The sequence below is a fragment of the Corvus hawaiiensis genome, chromosome 1, assembly GCF_020740725.1.
Source record: "Corvus hawaiiensis isolate bCorHaw1 chromosome 1, bCorHaw1.pri.cur, whole genome shotgun sequence".
Lineage (NCBI taxonomy): Eukaryota > Metazoa > Chordata > Aves > Passeriformes > Corvidae > Corvus > Corvus hawaiiensis.
The window spans coordinates 37,131,072-37,152,574 of NC_063213.1; the positions used below are offsets into that span (position 1 = coordinate 37,131,072).

The 21,503-nt window shown below is 40.6% G+C and overlaps 1 protein-coding gene across 1 annotated transcript; it reads left to right on the forward strand.

Moving 5' to 3' along the window:
- The first annotated feature begins 13 nt into the window (after nt 1-13).
- On the forward strand, nt 14-19,635 carry EAF1 (ELL associated factor 1). The gene is made up of 6 exons (XM_048300774.1): nt 14-116; nt 3,133-3,227; nt 6,585-6,721; nt 9,241-9,407; nt 15,804-16,034; nt 17,963-19,635. Exons 1-6 carry the CDS (start codon nt 14-16, stop codon nt 18,007-18,009), a joined length of 780 nt encoding a protein of 259 aa, XP_048156731.1. The 3' UTR covers nt 18,010-19,635.
- The last annotated feature ends 1,868 nt before the right edge of the window (nt 19,636-21,503 follow it).

Genomic DNA, 21,503 nt, shown 5'->3' on the forward strand with positions numbered 1-21,503 from the left:
CGGGAGCGGGGCCATGAACGGCTCGGCGAACTCGTTGCTGGACAAGGAGGAGCACCCGCTGCAGCTGGGCGAGAGCTTCGAGCGGCGGCCCAAGGCCTCCTTCCACACCATCCGCTGTGAGCGCCTCCCCCGCGGCCGCCCCTTCCTCCCCGCTCTCCTCCCGCTCCCCATGTCCCGTCCCCCGGCTGCGCTTCTCCTTCTGCCGCGCCCACCCCGCTGCTCTCCTCGCCTCCTTCGCTCCGCCATCGCGGGGCTTCGTGCCCACTCGGCGCCTTTCTTACCCGCTTCCCTCCTGCCCCCTCATTGCCCGTCTCCCCCTTTCCCTCCTATCCCCTTCAGCACCCGTCTCCCCCCTTTCCCGCTCCCTCAGCCCCTGTCTTTCCTCCCCATGAGCGTTTTCCCCACAGAAGGCTCCAACCTGGGAAAAAGGGGAAGGAGGAGGCTTGAGCGAGGCAGGCCAGGGCGAAGGAACAGCTTTAGAAAGTTTGTCATTAACAGCTTGGAAGCATGAGGGGATCCCCTCCGTAAGGGGGTGGCTTTGCCATTTTGTTTTGTTCTCTTTGTGGCACTTAACTGCAGGACAGGTCCCACCGCAGGCCTGGCCTGGAGAGGCAGCGGGAGCACCCGGAGTTCGGTTTTTAACTGGGTATTTTCCTGATGAAGCAACGTGTATCCCAGCAGACCTGTCCCTGGCTGTCCCGATTCCAGACAGCTGTAATAAATCACTATCCCAGGAAAGCAAGCAGAAAGGACTCAGGCGCATACAGTAATGTCCAATAAATGCAAGATAAATCCTGAGGTAGGGTCTCGAGCAGTTATGAATAACTGAGAGAATAGTTTGTTTTATTTTTTAAGACACCATCTATTATTCCAACTGCTCTATTTAGCCTTAGGTGCAATTAATTCCATATTAGAAGACTGTTTTGAAGAGGAACTCGCTGTATCCCTGTACTTGAATTCTGTCGGCAAGAAATTTGAGCAAAATGAGTCCAGGTTGTTTTACTAAAATGACTGGTAAACCATCAAGAGTAAATGTAAAGAATACTAAACTTACAATTCAGTAATTTTCTATGAAGGTGGGGAATTTATGCAGACAGCAGCAGGATATTTTGGTTTATGATGCACAAATTTAGGCCCAGTCTCATGGCCCATATTCATACACCACAAGTAGTAGTTTCAGTGATATTGGTCACCCAAGTGCCTGATCCTATGTGAATTAAACCCTGCCCATATCCAGGTAGAAATGAACTGGATTTCTAGAATGGAAAGTGCTTCAATAACCAACTTCCTAGGGATTGCAAAGCCAAAGCTCTTCAGACTACAACTGGAAGAATTCAGTTTTATTTCAGAAGATCTTTCTGTATGCTCTGTTTTCCATCTGTGGCTTTCAAATGAGATTTCTTCGTTGTCTGGTTATAATTTTTTCCTTAAGTGTTGTTCTGGAATGATTTATCTGGGATCCAAACATTATATTATTTCCGTAATCCTCTTCACACAAACTACAGTGAGGATTTTGTAGCCTACATTTGTTTTGACCTTCTTAAAATACTTCATTCCTTTACGTAATGTTTTTGAAATACTGTACAGAGAAATTTGATTATCCTTGAAAAACACATCTTAAAACCATGGGATTTTTGGGAAAAGAGCTGTGGGTGTATTTGGAGGGAAGTATGTGCTCTCGATCTACGTGAGGATTAGCCAAGCACGTGCCCCTAGTAAACTAACAAAATGAAAACGATTTGTTGGGTGTTTGTTTAAAGTCACTCTATATTGCAATACCTAAGAAAGAAGTCTGATAGTGGTATTTCTTTTAAGTTATTGGCTGTGCTATTGAAACTCTTGATCCCATTTTGGCAATGACACTAGCTCTTGTACAGCTGGTTTGTTTTATTTAGCAAGCTTGCACATAAAGTAGGTGGGAAACAATAGCTAGAAACAGATTGCACAGATGAAAATGAAGGTTATGATTTGATCTGGCAGTTAAGGCATGAGGATTAAGTCAAGTGTGTCTGATCCTGCTTGTTGTGCTGTCAAAGTAAAACTCAATTAAACATTAGCATCTGCTTAATGAGAATTTATTACAAGCCAGGGTTAGGGGTTTTTTTCCTGCAAACGTGTTTTTTATAGTGGAAATTATATTTTAAATTTGTTCTGAGGTACTAATTTCATAGCTAATGCAGTAATTAAAAGCCTTGATCGTGAATATAATTGCACCTCTTCAGATCCAGGGATGCTAGAATTGAGTGCAGGCTTCTTTTAAAAACAAACACAAAGCAAACTAGCCTATATCTCTGTGGTTTTATTTCACTTCGTCTAAATCCTCTCTTAAGATATTAGAGGTTCTGATAGGTTTTTTTCTGGGTTTTTTATGGCTCACAAGCACAATAGAATAATGAGGGGAAAATACGTTTAACGTATTCAAATGAATACGTTAAAGAGAAGTACCTTTATTGGGATACAAAGCATTCTATACAACAGAGCAAAAATGAGTGTTAGTTTAAAGCCATTAGAGTGCCTCCCCTTACTGATACTTTCTGTCCACAGTGGCTTTGGACCAGCATGGAGACTGCTGAATTAAGATCAGCACCTCTTTCTGTCCTCATAAGTGAGACCTGAGATCTCCACCCATGTGGAGATTTTAGCGCTATTGTGGAGTTGAGATGGCTGCTAAAGAGCCTGAAATATCAGAAAGACTAAATGAGTGGGTGTCATTAAATTAGTGTTTGTCACAGAGAGAGTCCTCAGGTTTGGAACTAACTGGCAAGAGCTAAGCAGAGCCCAGGGTTTTGGAAGTTGTTACTCTTTTGAGTTAATTGGTACAGTTTTATACTTGCCTGCAAAACCAAGTGCCACTCAAAGCCTGGGTTTTGGAGAAGTCTCCTTTTGGTGTTCAAACACACAGTCTAGAACCTTATTTCCATTTTAGAAAGGAAGTTCAGAATACAGTACCATCACATGGCTGGGTTGCTATGCATAGACACAAAGTACTGGTGTTATTCCACCTCTGCTGTAAACACTAGTGTGTGCTTTACCATTCCCTATAATCCAGTAAATGTATGATGGCTTTTTGCAGGGCAGGTCGATGCTTCTGGAGACTCTAACAAGTGTAATCACAATTGTTTTCCTCTTTAGATGATTTTAAGCCAGCATCAATTGATACGTCTTGTGAGGGGGACCTCCAAGTGGGTAAAGGAGATGATGTTACCATCACTTTGCCACATATTCCAGTAAGTCTGTTATATATGTGCCCCTGTTTACTCTCCAACAAATTTGCAATGTTGTTACAGTCTAATGTAAATGCTATTTTCACTTTCATCTTTATTAACACTGTGGGTTCAATATTTAAGCAGCTAGACTTGTAGTTGTTTACCTTAGGAAAGGGCTGTACAGCTGGATCTTTGTAAATGGATACATTTGTAAGGTTGCAAATTGTTCTTTACTTTTGATTCCTTCCTTCCTACTCTTCATTGAATGACAAGGAAACTTTTACTATTGGCTGAATCTGTACAACTGGTTCCCATCCATTTTCAGTGCTATGGCTTGCTGAAGAAAGGCAGTGTGACTTGGGCTTCAGTCAGGGTTGGATGTTCAGAACCCACAGGCGGACCAGTAAGCATATTCCTGCCCTTACTCAAACATGTACAGATAGGGCATAGAGGGTTCCCTGCCTTCAGCTTTATCACTGGAAGCAAGGGGACAGTTCTGGTGAGTGGCCATGAAGTGGTTTCCCATCCACTTTCTTCTCTAATGATGCCATAAAGATCTACTGTGTGAGGATGATGGTCAAACAGCAATAAAACAAGTGATCAATCTGTTTATAGGTGCAGCTGTTTTATAATTGACAATTCAGTGGTTTCCTTACCAAAACAAAAGAAAGTGCTTGTGTGCTGGAACTGGATTTGTTTATTAGCTGAAGTTAATGCTCTGTGTCAAGCCAATAAACCAGAATTCACAGACATCAATGGGTCTGGTGGCTGCAGGGGGGCACCAGTCAGTTTGGAAGCCATGTGTCAGATCCTTTTGGTATTGTTCATTCCAGCACACCCGTGGTTTTAATTGGTAGGTGATGGTAATTCTCACTGAATGAAGCTGTAGCCTGCTTCACCCTGCTCCTTTTCTTTATATGGCCTTGGTCACCTTCAGTGCTGCAGGAGGTCTCATACTGGTTTTTGTCTATAGAAATGATGAGCGTGGTAGTGCTATTGGAGAGCAGGTAACAGCGTAACTAACAGCAGCATTCATCTTGGATTAGTTGGAAGCACTGTTGCTCATTCATCTTCTGTGTTGAGCAGCATCACTTGTAATGTTTTCCAAATCTCTGTACTGAGGAGCTTAATTTGATTCTCTTCCCTTCAGTATGAACAGTTTAGAGTAGGCTCCAAAGGCTGAGGCAGCCAAGCTGCTCTGTGTATGTTGTTCCAAGGCAGTGCTGTCTGTGTTCTGGACAGAGAGCTGGAAAACACTTGGAAAATACTGGAAAAGAGTGAGAGGTTTTGAGATCGTTTCATCCTGACAAGGTTCACTGAATTTCTTGGATGCTGCTTTGCTTCCCAGTTGTCCAACAACCAGATAGGATCCAAATTCTGAGTTGAGGTTTTCTTTTTGAAATTGCCTAATCACTGGGAATATCTCTGATAATTTGTTCGGTGGAGATATTTTGGTGTCCCTTGCAGCTTGGATAAATTGAAGTACTATTTCTACATGTGGAATTTAGTGACTTTAATAGTTGATAAACAGTCTGGATTGGGGAAGTGAAAATTCCTGTTTGTTAAAGTACTACAGAAGGAGATTATAGAAGATTATAGAATATCATGAGTTGCAAGGGTCCCCACAAGGATCATCAGAGTCCGACTCCTGGCCCTGCACAGAACAATCCCAAGAATCACACCATGTGCCTGAGAGCATTGTCCAAACACTTCTTGAACTCTGTCAGGCAAAAAACCCTCACATGTGAAAACAATTCAATTAAATGTTACTTGTTTCACCTACCTCCTTCTTTCCTGTAATCAGCAAAATCTTATAGCCACTGTTATTTAGGCACTAACATAAACCCTAAACATTTAGTTTTAAGTAGAAGAGTGGGACTTAATTTGCTTAAACACTTGCATTTCTACTTAATGTTTAGCCAAAATCACAGCCTTTGCTGTAACCATTCTGGGTAGCAGAATGGTAGCCAACAAACTTTGATCAATTTGCATTACGTTTGTGCATTATACGTTTCCTGGCTTAGTTGTCAACAGCAGGCAGGGTTTGACTTTCAGCTTTCTTTTTACTCTCTTAAATGTTGCTTTCCTCTCTTAAATGTAGGAATGATAAAAATGTAACATGCCTTTGAAGACTAGACTTTCTTGAGACATCCTTTCTGAATCGTATTTCTGAATCTCTCTTACTGTGTCTTTGTTAGGAACTCAGATTTTTCACACTTACTGTTCAGAACCCATTTTAAATTCAAATATATTCTATCTATAAGCAACACGGAGAATAGGAATTGCTTCCAGAGTAGTTAAAATGTGATTGTTTGGTTTTGCTCCTCAAAATAAAATGCAGGAGTGCAGGGTTTTTTCATTTGCTCCCTGATTTTGGTTGCTTTCCTACAATATGTGCAAAGGTGCATAGGAATAAACATTTATTTTTTTAAAAAAATTCTTTTGTACGGTATCTATACATTACAGAGAAGTCTGAGAATGTTTCATAGCTGAGAACATAACCCCTTGAATAACAGCTTTTTGACATGGCCAGGTGTGTATCCATGCTGTTATGTGCTTGTAGACCATGGATTCAGCCAGCTGTAACCCCAAACCAGCTGTATGAACCAGCCTGTGCATAGATGCAGTACAGCTGAGCTTAGTCTCTGCATTACCAGTTAGCCAGTGTGCAATACCACATGAGTTTGTTGTTTTTGTTTCTTCTCAGTCTAAGCCTTTAGACTTTTAAGGTTCTATGCAGCATTTTGGGGACTTTCTGGAAGGCATTAAAATACCCCATTTGCCTTTGAGAAGACATTTCAGTATAATTGCATGGGCATATGCATGCTAATCTGATTTTGAAGAAGGCAGCTGTTCTTACATAGTTTGTGACAGTTGCTTGTAATCCACTGTGAAAATACTGCCATATATATTTATGTAAGATATTCAATGCAGTTTAAATTTTTTTTCAATTGACCACATATTTCCTTGGGCAATAGTTCTGCTACACAAATAATTAGAACTTTATTTCTTATCCAAACCCATGATTTCCACAGCAGAAACATCAAGAAGATGTGGGGATTTCATATAAAACATGCAAATTTAGTTATGCTGCCATTTTGGGAATGAGAACTGTAAATAAAGGCAGCCATGGAGAAGATGTTTTGTCACTGCAGAGACACTTAAAATGATGAAAGGCATAATATTACTATGAGGAAATGTCTGATCTACTGCACATTTTCTCTGTATTTTTCTCTTCGTGAATGAGTATTTCCTGTAGGAACTAAGCATTAAGCGCTTAGCCTCTTTTTCAGAGCAATACATATACTCTTTTCGTATTCATAAATTTTTGGGCAGGGTAATATAACCAAACAAATATGTGTTTTTTCTTTGTACCAGGGTTCAACTCCACCAATGACTGTCTTTAAAGGAAATAAAAGGCCATATCAGAAGGATTGTGTGCTTATTATCAATCATGACACTGGGGAATATGTGCTGGAAAAACTCAGTAGCAGCATTCAAGTCAAGAAAACAAGGTAAAGCTGGGGACAGGGTTCTTGATAGGATTAATTCTTGCTGAAGTTTCTTATTAAGATTGGGTTTTGAAACAGAACTCTGTTATTTTGTAGTGATGTTTAATTACTAAGCCTTAGCTTTACATGGCCAATTATCATGCCTAAAAATGCAAATAGGAATGTGAATCCAAGAGTAAAGAATTTGTAAATTCTCCACTGCTGAAATGACATAATTATAGTTTGCAATGAAACACCTGTGATGATTTGAGGCTTTAGAAGCCCGCTGAAGGATGGGATTTGTTTCAGGAATCTCTGGTTAGCCAAAAAAACCCCATGAAAATATTAGACTGTCAAAAGGATTATTGGACTTTCTAGGTTTGTTCGCTCCAGCTTCCTGTGGGAGTCATGATGTTTCAATAACATAGTCTTAGGGAACAAGGAACACTCATTCCCATATTGGATAAGCAATATATTATGTGGAACACAAGTACAAAGCCTCCAACTGGTGAAGGGGTGGGCAGAGCTGTACAAATAATGGTTGTGGTGTTTTGCCTAGAAGAATTGATGAAGCCAGAAATCCTTTCTGACCAAATACTCTTACTTTGCTGCAGAAATGCTACAAAGCATGCAGCTGGAACATTTTTAGCAGTCTTACTGCTCTGCAAGTCCCTGAAGTGTCTGGATTTTTCAGCATCACTGGACTACAGGCTGAGATCTAAAGAGAAAGCAGTTGTTCAAATGTCTTGTGATGAAGAAACTCTTAAATAAGTTTAGAAGTTTTACATTAAAAAACCACTTTATTGCAGTATAGAGCCCTTAGCTGCTAAAACTACTAGAAATGTGGGTTGCAGCTCATCAGTAGTTGGCTGGATGTTTGCAAAGAGCACCTTGAGTTCAAGGTAAATGGACTGTAACACTCCTCTGAGTCAGTGATGTGAAAACTCATCCATGTAGCACTCATATTGTCCAGTGGATATGAGCACATCAGAGATGAGATTTGAATTTCCAATTTCAGTTCTGCTGGACATTGTCAGAAGAAGCAAGGAGAAGTGCAGGAGAGCCTGAGTTCAGTGGGATGTTTGGTTACGCTGAGTTCTGGGTCTGGTGTGCGGAAAAATACTTCAGTGTTTTTCAGGCAGAGGGAGGGTAATAAAAAATTTGGGGATCCCTGTTTTAATGAATAGTGCTTTGCAAAGTCATTCACTTTCTAAATCAGCAGTGCCATTTTTTTTTCACGGCTACTTTGATCTTTAATGACCTGTTGACACTCTGTGGGAACAGGGCTTTTAGTGTTAACACCTTGATGACATTCACAGGGAAGTGAACTTACTCCACATAAAACTGTCTGTAGTTCCAAGAGCATAATTAACACCAGAAATCTTTGGCTTTTGCCTTCTACTTGATACAGTGAGTATATTCCCAACTCCTCACTTCTGCTGTAGATAGACTGTGTAAGCTGCATTAATGTGGTATCCACTAGCTGCGTGTTACTGATAAATGACGAGAGGGTTCTGTGCAAGGCTGAATCTAGAGTCCACTCAGGCACAGAGATACCCCAGTAAATGCTCAGTGTACCAGCTCCACAGGTGGTTTAGGTGAATTCCCGGGAAGTTCAACACGGGCTAGTTTAACTTACCTCTCAGTGGGATTAGTTTCCAGACACGAAGTTTAACAGTTCTGAGCTGGCACCCTCCTAGAACAGAAACTGAACTCTAATAGCCACAAGCTGCTTCTGTGCTGCACTACATAAAGCCATAACCCCAAAGGCTTTGGTGTTACACAATAAATACACCACACCCTTTAACCTTATTACGGTGTGCCATAAAGGAACCTATTTTGGGTTTGTGGTTGGTTTTTTGGGTTTCTTTTTCTGCCAAGGGTATTGGATGTTCTACAATCTCAGTCACATCAGAAGTTCAGTAAAAGGCAGAAATACCTGGTTTGAATTGAACACTTAGGCATAGTGTTATCCTGGAGACTATTTTCCACTAAGGAAAGAGCTTAAACTGTTTTGAAGGGCTAACAGCAAATGGATAAAAACCAGGAATTAAATGCTTGTATGCTGTATTTAGCAGTAAGAATGATTACTCTAGTCAAGTTGACCTCTAAGAGAGTTCAGTTTGAGATGATTTAATTGCAAGTGAGAAAATACTTCTTTTGCTGTGATTGTTTTAAGCAGGATTTTGTTGTGAATGGATTTGTATTTACTTTAAATTACTATGATTGATTATTCTTTTTTAAAAATACAAATACTAATTGCTAAATTAAAGCCTTCGTTGACGTTCAAGTAGAGAATTTGGCATCACTGAATCACATCTGGATTTGAAAATACATTTTGTAAGGGTGTTGCAGTGTAGTATGTTTCTTTGTTATTGAAAGCAAGTGTTGCATACAGAAAGCTGTAATTCACTCTTCATCTTTGTAAAACAAAGTAGAGATCTGTACAAAAGGAAGTCACAGATGATGCATTAGCACAAGGATATTGAAAAAGCTGAACATAGTTGCATATAGTTGCTGAATGTGTCTGGTTGTTTCTTCAGAGCAGAGGGCAGCAGTAAGATCCAAGCCCGAATAGAGCAACAGTCTGCCCGAGCATCTCAGCCTCCTTCACAGTTCAGAGCCCCAACCAAGCCAGCAGTTGGACCTAAAACTTCTCCTTTGAAAGATAATCCTTCACCTGAGCCTCAGCTGGATGATATTAAGAGAGGTAAAGAAGGGTTTGTAGTTTCTTAAGTTTTGATTGGTTTTGTCTTTCTTCTTTATGATAAAAACTGTGACTCTGCAATTTCTAAAAACATTCAGGGATTAAAAGATGGTACTTGACAGCTGTTTTGTCTTCTTTATGTCTTGTTTCTTTGTTCATCTTAGTGAATTATTTATTCTCTTCTACTAGATATTCATACTGCAGTCTTCTCTGGCATGAGAAAACTTCCTCTTGCTGGATAATTTTCTCTCTTCCAAACTTTTTCTCTGTTCTGAAAAGAAGAAAAAAAATAATGTGAGTTCAGAGACTCTGTAGCTCAGTGCTGGACCAGTTGCCTGTGGTCTTAGGCAGCCACAACAGCAATAGCAAAGCCTAATGGTCCAAGGTCTCGTTTCGCAGTCAAGTCTCTCACAGAAGGTTACCCTGCACTAAGTAAGGCTGGAGCCACTGCTTGATGCGATGGAAGGGCTAGGGCTGTGTTCCCAGCACAAGACAAGCTTGCACCATGCCAAGCAGTGCTGCTAGGCGAGGAATGAGAGTGAACAACCCTGCAGCTTCCCCTCTTCCACAACCACTCCTTTGCAGCTTTGACACATCTGCCATATGGTTGCTAAAATTTTATTTTAGAAGTACCTTAAAGGAATGGTTGGCTCAACTCACTCTTCTGCTCAAGCACTGCTTTGTCTTAGTGTTCTGCTGTGGGCAGGATGTACTTTCTTTGTCCATGGCCTTTTTTTCCTACCTGTTTTTGCTGTGGATAATACAGTCAGAATGAGGAAGGCTTTAAATTTTTGTTTGGTTCTTCTCTGGCACTGGCGCCAGACACAATTATTTTATTTTAAGCTTGTTCTTTCTGTCTGCTTTTTTGTCTGGGTTCCTTTCTCTTTTTTCTCTGTCCCATATAACTATTTTTGTCTGTAGACTTAGCCTGTGTTAATTGCCCAGATGATGTTAATTACTCCGCAGGGTATTTTTTCAGTTCATGGTAATCACTAGGTGACATTTTTGCTGCTAAGCTGTGTGTTTGCATAGGTGCTGACTGGTCTCACTTTTCTGCAGCAGTAGTGTTTTCAATACTTGGGTGCTGGTCAGCAGCCAGAATCAACATCTGAGAGATTCTGTTGGCTACAGTTCCCTTAGCTGCATTGTTATTTTTGTTTTCTGTGTAATAGGTAAGGAAAAAGATAATAGGTGATATATCAGTTTTTTAATTGAACCAGTTGTGGATTTTAAATGTCTTTTCCTGTAGGGTGTAATAAGTTACTTAACCTTTGGGGCACTTTTCTGTATACGTACAGCAATTTGTAAAGGTTGTATTACAGTAAAATAATTACATTTGTTTGGGGTGACACCTGTTCAAAGAGATGATTTTCTAGTGGTCTAAAGTATAAGTCACATTGTTCAGAGCTGTCCTAATATTTTTTTTGCCACCTGATCATGTTTTATATGAAAGTACCTCCAAATAAATAACCTCTGGAGTTTTGTTTCCAAAATCAAAGATTAGAGCACCTGACTTGTACTAAAAATAGGTCTTCAATTTAATGCTTTATAGGGAGAGTTGTACAAAGCCCCAGAAGAGCCAAAGGCCTGGTCAGGGGTGTTTTTTGCTTACAGTCTATAACTTTTTCCAGCTTTGATGATCTAGAGCGTCAGCATTGCTAAACCATTTATATCATAAGAACCTACTTTAAAAAGGTAGAACTGAAATGGCACCATTCCACAATGAAATGTAGACAATGACCTGTAAAAGCCGTAAGGTAGTCTGCAATCCTGTTACCTTCCCTTAATGTGTGTTTTTATGAACACAGACTTGCAAGCTCTGAAGAGCCTGTGTTCTTTCCATTCAGGTAGTAGCTTTCGTTTTGGTTGAAGTCCTTCCTCTGTACAAAAGAAAGATAAACAGAAAGCTGAAATTCTGTGGGTTTTGTTTAATGAACACAGCACAGAATGTAAAATTCCCAAAGGAGGTGCTTGAAAGGATCTCTGGCACTTTGACACTCTCTTGCTTCCAGTATGCTCTACTTAAGGGTGTGGTAAGACACAACAGCCCTCATGATGTTTCACAGTAGTTTAGTAGTGCAGTGCACATTTCTGCTTTCCCTGGTACCCTCAGCTGTGCATTTCCACCGCTCCCCTTACAGACAGATGAGCTGGAAGTGAACTTCCGGGTAGTGCAGTTCTCTGTCTCATTACACAGCTGTCTGAGGACAGAGTCAGAGCATCTGAGAATTGAACCAGTCAGTCCTCCCATGCACAGAGGCTTTTGGGAGGCTGTGTCTAGGGTTTTGCACATGTGGAATCCTTTCCCCTGCAAGCTTCCATATTGTCCTCTGGTTTGAAGGGAGCATAGGGGAGGGTATGAGCTTGTTCTTTTGAGCACTCAGCTACATCTGATAATGTCTCATTAAGCTGTGGACATTTGCACACATATACCACAGTACAGCCATTTATTTGTACAAAATAATTTATGTTTATCAGACATACTTGTCCACAGCAGAAATCTTTCCAACAGCATTGATATAATTACAGCATGTAACATATTGATACATGTCAATAATATTGACATAATTACAACATTTGGGAAAAAAACCCACAGAAACATATTTCAGGTTTTAAGACTCAGTGTTTAAAAATCTGAGCAGATTTTATTTACCTGAAATGTAGCTGTGGTGTGTGAGGATTATGTCATAGCACTGTGTTTGTCTCTCAAGAGCACCTCAATCCAATTTTCTGCACATCGGTATAAAATACTGCCTCTTCTAGCTGCCATCTCCACATGCTCACAGTGCCAGTATCAAGTTGATTTCTCCACCTCGCATTCTGTTATTAACAGTAAGTGTTCCACTATGGGCATTCAAACTTAACCCTCCCTAAAGCTGAATGACTTTTTTCTGGAAGTTCTTGGTATTCTTGCAGCCTAAGGTTAGGGCTTTAGTTAAAAAATCTGCATAACCTATTGGAATTGAGAAAAGAGGTAGGAACAGTTAAACACTGTTATGGTATTTGATACTGAATATATACAGAGGACAGCGCTGTTGAGAAAGGCTATTCTGTTTGGATAATGATTTCTGACCTCGAATTTTATTTTTTTTTTTACTCCAAAACCTGCATTGCCTGCCAGTGTAAAACAGTAAGCCATTTTGTCTTCTTGAAAGAAATCTTACAGCTGTAACATGAAATGTAGAGAAGTTAAGGTTCTCAAAGCAGTTCAGCCTTTTCAGGTGATATAGACTCAATTAAGGCAAGTGTTCAAAACTGTACTGTATGGAAAGCTTTTTTAAAAGTAACTGCTGCACATCCTGACTCTTGTCATCTTTCAGACCCCACAGGTGCGTCGACACGAGGTGTTTGTTCTTACGGTGCAGAAAGATCTAGGAAAGGTCAAACTCTTCTGTTGTGTGTACACATACACACACAACTATTTTAATGGGAAGCACCACAAGGAAATGTTGAACCCAGGTCTTCAGTACCTATAACTCTACTAAGCATAGCAATCAAATGGGAAAATGCAAAATCAAACCATTGTAAAGCAGCCTTGTTTTTCCTATAAGGCTTTGATGTCATCATTGGCTTAGTCACTGACAGTGTGAGACGAGTGTTTTGAACAGAATTCCTTAGTGGTCCTGCTGAATTTCTCTTGACAGACTTCTAGTGGTGCTGCAGCCACCATAACATTAGTGAAAACAATTGCTTTTTTCTCATCTGCTCAGATAAGATGTTTAGAATTCTGGGCTCAAGGAACAAGAGACAACAGAGGTCTGAGGGGACACTGTCAGCCTGTGAGGCAAAAGTTGACTAGAAGATGGGCTCTGACCAAGTTTCTACCAGTGACCACTGCACTGATAACAGCCTTAACTTCCCAGTCCTTGAAGCTTGTGACACTGGTTCTGTTTTGCTTTTTCTTGCCTCTGTTCAGCATAGTGGGCTTTAGCACTACTTCCAAGTCATTCGCTCATTCTCTTCTCATAACCAAACCTCTTTTATGGGCTCTTAGTTTCCTGCTTCCCCCAGCAGAAACCTCCCACTCTTCATTCTGACACTAATCTCCAATTCTGTTTAAAATTGGCCAGGCTGATCTTCCTTTCCCATTGGTCAGACAGCATCACTTCCTTCAGTTATCGCCTCACCTACTTTATCAAGTCCACACTTCTTGCTTAGGGTTTTTTTTTCCTAGTTCTTTGCAGTGTGTTTTTGTTTTACCTTTTCCCTCTCACCACCATCATTAGATCACTTCACCTTCTTCATTCTATTTTACATGTGGGCTCTATGTTCTCAGTCCATGTGCCAACATTCCTCCCTTTCAGCCACAGACTCCAGCTCTGTAAGCATACATGTGTAATTCTCAGGCACTTGTCCTGTATTAGACTTGTCTGTTGTATGTTTTTGCAGTATGGACTGTGATAGGTGGTTGTGCTTGCTGCAATCCAGGATATTCTAGCCATGTAATTATTGTCACTATAATTTGCAACTAACAGCTCCATCACTAGAAGAATGTAGAAATTTTACATCATTAACTTGGGGGGGGAAGTTTAAACCATTTTAAAAAGAAAGAACCCTTATTCCTAATTATCTTTCCTTTAGCTTTCTCCTATTAATTTCTTAACCTTAAACACAAGGAACATTTATAATTTGAAATCCTCGATGTGGTTAGGCTGAGAACAGTGATTCCCAAGTGCCCATTTGTTTGTGTATCAGACTCCAGGCCTGAAATGGATTTTTAAAGCCTGCCGGACTGTGTTGGGAGGGAATAAGGGAGAAAGATATTACAGTACAAAGTAGTATCTTCTGTTGGCCTGTTGAATCAATATATGATTCTGTTGAATCATATTTTCTTTCTTTCTCTTCCAATGGTCTCTTATGCTATGTCTTCAAGCTGAAAGAGTAGGTTTTACCTGGCATACTGGTAAAGTACAGAGAGCACAGATGGTCTAGGCAGGGATCTAGATTTAGGAAGTAAGTTAGAGAAACAACACCACTGTCCTTAAACACCCAGCTGGAGTATAGCTATAGCACTTGAAATTGAGCTCTAAACCTTGAAATTGAAAAATAGTGATTTTAAAGCTGGCAAAAGAAAACATAATTTCTCAAACTAATAAATTCTCAGCTAGAGAAGTTCTCTCCAGCAAATATTGTGGGGGCTGAAAACTTACCTGTTACTCTAGAGTATTAGGCAGCCCAAGGAAAATGGGTCTTAATAAAAAATGGACTCTGACACATCTGACCTAACATGAATTACTCCCAGTATCAGTTCTCCATTTGTTAGGTAGGGGTGATCATACCTCTTCTCTCTCTTCTTTCATTCTTGTCCCTTTTAGTCTGTGAGTTCTCCAGGGTGAACCCTGTGGGTATAGAACTGCTAGCACAACAAAAGCCTAAATTTTGAGGGTTTCACATCCCATGGTTAACATAGGTGTGGATGTTCTCTCATGGAAACCTGCCAACATGAACTGAGTCATTAGATACTCAGCCTTGTGGGTGGATACAAAAGAGTTGTCCTCTACTAGTGTTTAGGCCACTTAAAATTAGGACAAATTTAACAATATTGTATAATTTGCGGTGACGTACCTTAATAGCTCTTTAGTAACCAGTCATTCAGCCAACACTAGCTGTTGCTGATGAGGCTGTTGTGGTGATGTCGTGGTGTTCCAGTGTTTTTTTGCACTGGAAACCCTAAAGTGGGCAGTTTCTTGACTTGAATAACTTTCCAGTTTCAGAGTAGTTTCTTTATTTTCCTGGCTACTTGTAAGCACTGTAGCTTACAGGTTAACCTATAGCTTGTAGGTTATGGTATTTTTACCACTCCCCAGCATATGAAAATTTTAGCTCTTCTCATCTGTCCTACAGCAAAGTTATTTGATGTCATCCATCTGCTTCTGAAGTTTGTTTACAATGGGCTATGTGACTGTGTTGAAGCAGTTTCATATACTATCTGAAGTCAAGGCAGTTTCTGTTGTGATCATTTGCCTATGTCCATATGCCCACCCCAACATGCACCTTTTTTTATGTTTTCCAAAAGCCTAATTGTCACCAGCATCTAACAATTCAGATTTAGATTTCCTCGATCAGCTGATGTACTTACTTTGTGTGTAGAGCATATAGCCTGTCAAAAATAGTGAAGCAGAAAGTGCTTTCAGGAGTGTGAATTATATAAAGAATAACAGTAGAAGTTAAAAGTTTTAGGATACTAACCTATGCTGTTGCTTCTTTAAATTTAGTTACAGCAATAAGTAAAGAAGTTTTCAGAATTTTTTGGTTTCCCTTCCTGTCTCTCTCTTTCATGTGAGATATTTTGGTGTGATAAATTATCCTTGACAAAACTATTGCATTTGCACATTCTTTTCCAAAATTCCATGGGGCCCTATTTATGGTGTCAACCAGATGAATTCCTTTTTATTTCAGAACTGAGAGCAGAGGTTGAAATTATTGAGCAGATGAGCAGCAGCAGTGGAAGCAGCTCATCAGATTCAGAAAGCTCATCTGGGAGTGAAGATGAAAGCTCCAGCAGTGAGGGGGAAGAGCCAGCACATGTTTCCCCTTCCCAGCCACCACACCAGCAGTATAACAACAGGAACACTGTTGCTAACGGCACCAGCAGGCCACAAGGAAGCAATCAGCTCATGAACACGCTCCGTAAGTAAATGCTTGTGTCTTACCACTGATGAAAGCTGATTGTGACCACTCATTTACTTAGCATGTTAGGCTAACTTCATGAAGTGCCTTTTGCCAAATAGTAGTCCCAGGGATTTGCACTGGCTGAAGTACATGGGCAGATTTTGTGAACAGGGGGCTGAGACTTGTCTGAAGGTGTGGAGAGCCTGTGGGAATCAGTGCAGTGGCCCACATTGGCCCTACTGGGCCTTGATTCAGGCCTCCAGGTAGCCACTGGTGTGGGAGGATCTGGTGCACTGGAGGATGGGAATTATTTTTGTGTGAATACACAGATTATATGGTAATAGTGGGGTTGACACATGTGTCAGCTAAAGGTCTGTAAAGAATTGTGAATGGCACAAGGCTGTCGTGGGTTCCTAAGTACAGTCTCTGTGGTCTTCACTATTGCTTTGTCAGCGTATTTATTGTGTTGGTCTCAGCTGTATTTTCACAAATACCACATTTTGAAGGGAAATTTGAATTAAAATTATGTTAAAATATTACAGCTATGGTGTTGCAAGCGTTGAATTAGTACAAGCTCATGTCACCCTTTAAAATTATCAGAAACATTTTTAAAGCATAGTTCTGTCCCATGAGACTCTCTAGGGACATGGTGTGCATCTGTGTTGCTCTCTCCTTATGCTGCATCAGATATATTCTAACTCGGTGGAGTTAAAATATTGCATTTGAAATTACCATAAATTGTTCTTAATTCCTCCTGAGGCACATTTGCACACATCTCTGGGCACCCATTCATAGGGAACTTGTGGAGTCTGAATACAGATATGTGTAGGGTTTCCAGCTTTGAGAAGGTAAGTATATTGTACAGACCACACCGAAAAGGCCTGCTGGGAAACTTAGAGGCCTGTCAGTCTTCCTGCCAGTCATGAAGGACTAAGTGAAATCCAAAGTTCAATGAAGCCATTGGGACTGTCCATTTCCCTGTTTCTGGTTGTGAGCAGCCTCCTCCCTGCTTCTCCACAACAGCAATACTGCATGAGTTTAATGAAGCTTCTGACTGCAGGAGAATCTGCGAACTACTAGGTAGCTCCTCTATTCATGCAATGCTTTTTGCCTTTGGGTTTAAAATACTTTTGCTATGGGGAGAATCACTCCTAACCCAAGTTGTTGACTTGGAAAAGGGAAGAGGAACTGAAGAAAACCAGGGCATAGCTGTTGCATAGATGCCCTGCAGCTATTTTGGAGAGAGGGCCGAGGTAGAATGCTGGAACAGTTAGGTTCAATTATCAGAACACAAAGATGATTCTTGCCCCTTTTTATCCCCTCCACCTCACCAAATCACAAGTGCTCTGCAAAACAGGATTAGAGCCAGTACGTTTGATGCATACCCTGGCCTTTCATCCGATCTCTGCACTTTGGATGGGAGCCTTCACCATCACAGCACGTGTCAGCTTAGTTCAGCCTTGAGCTGTGATGGCTTTAACAGTCCTTTTGGTTTGTTGATATGTGGAGACCTTGCCAAATGGCCTTAAACCAAAACCAATCTGTTTTTAAAGGTTAAAGAAAGCCAAGGAATTCCCCAATGCCTTGTCCCAGAGCCATATATAGGAGCTTGGGTGGGTGGAGGCTGTGGAATGCTTTCTGCAGCTGCTAGCAGCTGTTGAAGAGGAGAGGGCTGTTGTCCCACCAGGGAGCACCTTTGGTGGCTCTGGAGACAAGGATGCTTGGTTTGGCCTGGATCCAGCTGTGTATTAGCCTCATGCAGCTCTTGATGTTCTTGGGCATGGCCAGCAGTTTCATTAAATCACAGATGATATTAGCATTCATTTCATGTGTTATTCTTACTTAAATCTTCCAGTAAAAATGTGACCTTCTTTGGTTTGATTGCTATGAGATGTGAATTAACACCTACTCACTTGTTGTGTTTTGTTGGTTTTTGTTTTCTATAGGAAATGACTTGCAGTTGAGTGAGTCTGGGAGTGACAGTGATGACTAGAGGCTGAGGTTCTGCTGTTTCTGTTACATATACATGAAGAACTAATTTACCTTCAAGTGATCCTATTGCTTATGAAGAGGACCTGGCACAGAGATAGTTCCATGTGTGGAATTTTAATAGAAGAAATGCACAGCCCTACAAAATAATAGATGTTGAGGGCTGTTTTACTGTGTGAATTAAGTGTATATATTGTGTATATTCTTATTCTGGTAAAGCTTTGAATAGATATGTACAGTGGGTAAGCCAATATATGTTCCTGTCCACCATCTGCAAGTTTAACATGTGACTATAGGAGGTCATCTGAGAATTTCTTGTTTGTAGGAGATGTTCACCGCATCATGACTTTGTCAGGGGGCTTTTGTATATAGGGTGAGCATGTGCTGACAATGAGGTTTTTTTTTTAAAAACTCACACATGCAGGAGCTAGTGTGTGCACTGACGTGGGACTGCCATAAATTAAGTTTCAATACTAAGTTGATTTCTTTGGTTTGGGACTTTTCTAATGCCTTTTTATTGCTATTTATGGTTGATTTAATAGACTGACTTTTAACCAGTTGGAAAATAGGAATGATTAAACCATGTTCGTCACAAACCTTGCTGCACCAGTGCCTTATAAGCAGGTTTTTTAAATAGTGCTTCAATTCCTGCCACCTTCCCTGTAGGAGCAATACTGAAACCTCCTCAGATTGCTTCTGCAGACAAGAGCTGTGTGTCACATACAGCCTGATGTGCTCTGAGGGCAGTGACTCTGGCAAGATAAAGGATATACATCAGTCACCTAAACTCATCCAAGTAAGAATCAGATCAGGATTTTCTTTAGCAACTGAAGTGTCTCATTTAACTCAGACATTCAGACCTAGTCTTCAGAAATACTTAGAAACCCAACTACTAGTGACATTGCAACACCACAAATGCAAAATATTTGACTTACTGATATTCTAGGACTGGAGCCCTCTTTGCAGTTTCCTAGAGAATGCAGTAAAAAGAGGTGACTAAACAAGTAGCCATGAAACAACAGAAGTCTCTCTCCCACCACAGTTGTCAAGGTAGACTTTAGTCCATACCGTTCATTGGACGAGATCTCTTTGTGCTTGGCAGGAGTACACAGAACATGAAATATTTGCCTAGGGTGAAATTCACCCCCATTTAAAGGGGGTTTAAAGGGTGCTTAGTTGGATTATCATTAACTTTTTTGCTCACGTGGAAAATGAGTGCCATAGGCAGCCTCTCAGAGCTTGAACACCAGGGTGACTTTTTAAAATCAAAATTCCACTGACATAGGACAAGTTGCACCATAGTTGTGGTGTAATTCTGGGGAATGGGAAGCTGAATCAGATGCCTCTTCATTCTCAGGTGTCTGCTTTGCACTGCTCTCATCTGTTAGTTTGTGTTTTAACTCCTGTTTGTTTACTGAGCTCTATCCTTTTTTTTAACACGTTGAAGAGCAAGGGGACATTCGAAGGGAGATTTTATTAAATGGTTTATTTTTTTGCATTAGATACATATTTAGGCATATTTTTTCATTATTGTACATACATTTAAAAATACTTGGTTTTTTTTAAAGTGTTTTGTGATGTGGGTATGTATTTTAATGGACAATTATGAAATATACTTGATGAAAAGCCACAATTGCTCTTCTTTTTTTTTTTTTTCCCCTCTGTTCCTCCTCTGACAGTAAAAATGGTCTGTTTTAACGAGCTTGTACCAATTTGGGATGTCACAATTGGTGCAGGAGATCTGCATGGTGTGGTTTGCAGTCTAATAAATGTTAATGCTGCTCCTGACTCTCCGCCAGCTAAAGGTCTGAATAAGCAGAGAGACATTTTTCGGATGCCATTTCCCCATTACTGGAGCAAATTCCTGAGTTGACATTATTTGCACTCAAATGGAAAAGCAGCAGAGTGCAGCATTTTCATTGCTTACCATCCACTGCCTGCTCATGTACTCTAAAATCCAGGACATCTCGTAGGAAGTTTATTAATTATGTGTAAATAAAAGATATGAAACTTTAGAGGGTAAGATAGCACCAGGCTACATTGATTTGAATCGCCACTTTAATTGCAGATTAGATCAGCAAGTGGGAAAACTTCATTCAGATTAATCGATTTCTGCCTTGTTTTTGTACTCTAGGCCATGTTTTCCCACTCATCCCTCCCTGACAGATATTTTTCCCCCCCTCTCCGTTTGTTGGTAACCAAATTAACCTATTTTCATGAGACTACACCACTTTTAAACTCCATTTGGCTGTGCTATGCATCATATCAAGGGTGGCCTGTTGTTCATGAGCTGTTCATGTGCCCTTTTCCACACCCAGGTGAGTAACCACAGCCTGCTCGGGGGTGTGAGCCGGCCAGTCCTATGAGTGTGTGACCAGCCCCTCCCTCCCTGCCCTTGTCCCAAGCAGCTCCTGGCATCTCCTGCCTGAGGAGCTCTGGTATCTCCACCCTTCCCACAGTTCTCAGGTACCAGGAGTGTAATTTGTGAAGGTGAACCATGCAGTGGGCAACTTCTAAGATCAGAAGAGGTGGCTGCCACCACCAGCAGCAATATGTTGTTTTTTTCTGAATCCACATCTGTTTTGAAGCCATAGCCAGCCTGATGTTTTGATTGAGGCCCTTGAAATTTTATGTTTCATGTATTAAGAGATACTAGATGTTGTCTGTCTGTTCCTATTAGACAGCTGTTCATTGGTTCATAATTTGCAGCAAGTTTCATTTGTATGGAAAATGGAATCCAAGCAAGTTATTTAGAATTTTCTTAATTAGTTGGCAATATCTTTAACATGCTGGAGAAATAAGTTGACTAAAATGTTTTGATTAAGCCTGTTAATGAAATAAAGTATTCCTGATTATTCCCGGTAGGTTCTAATCCTGCAGGATTTTAGCACTAGCACATCTTATCACCACACAATAATTTTTCCACATAAAGCAGGAATGTCTTTTATATGCCAGGTAATTAAAATGTGAATTAACAGTGTATGTGGAATGCAATTATGAGAATGAACTGAAACGAAGGATTTCTTTGCATTCATGGAGAGCTGCCTGCTGGCCATGGCAGGGCGAGCTGTTCAAGGCAGCTTTGGTTTCTGATGGTTTCTTCTGTTCAGTGACTTTATCCATTTCAGTGGTTCAGCTTTCATTAAACTCCACCTGCAAACATGGCCTGCTTATGACTTCCCATAACTAGAATTACTGTAGGAGTAATAAACAATAATGATTTAATTTGATTCAAGTAGATTGTCACAATTTCAAGTATTGTTACAATTTTATTTTTTTTTTATAAAAAGGCTTGGTTTCCAAAGGGGCAAATTCAGTCATCTGCTTGTCTGTGTGGGATGTCTTAAAATACAATTGCAGCAATGCCCAAGCTCATGTTTCAGATTTTAGTCATGTACAGAAAAACTTCCACCCATCTTTGCCCTTGCTCCAGCCCCAAGGGCTGAGCAGCCCTGCCAGCAGGCACAGCTTGAGTCACTCCAGCTAAGCCACAGGAGC

Coding starts and splice junctions, on each gene's coding strand:
- EAF1 (XM_048300774.1), top strand. CDS start 14: ATGAACGGCTCGGCGAACTCGTTGCTGGACAAGGAGGAGCACCCGCTG. Junction 117..3,132: donor CTCCTTCCACACCATCCGCT/GTGAGCGCCTCC, acceptor TTTCCTCTTTAG/ATGATTTTAAGCCAGCATCA. Junction 9,408..15,803: donor GCTGGATGATATTAAGAGAG/GTAAAGAAGGGT, acceptor TTTTTATTTCAG/AACTGAGAGCAGAGGTTGAA.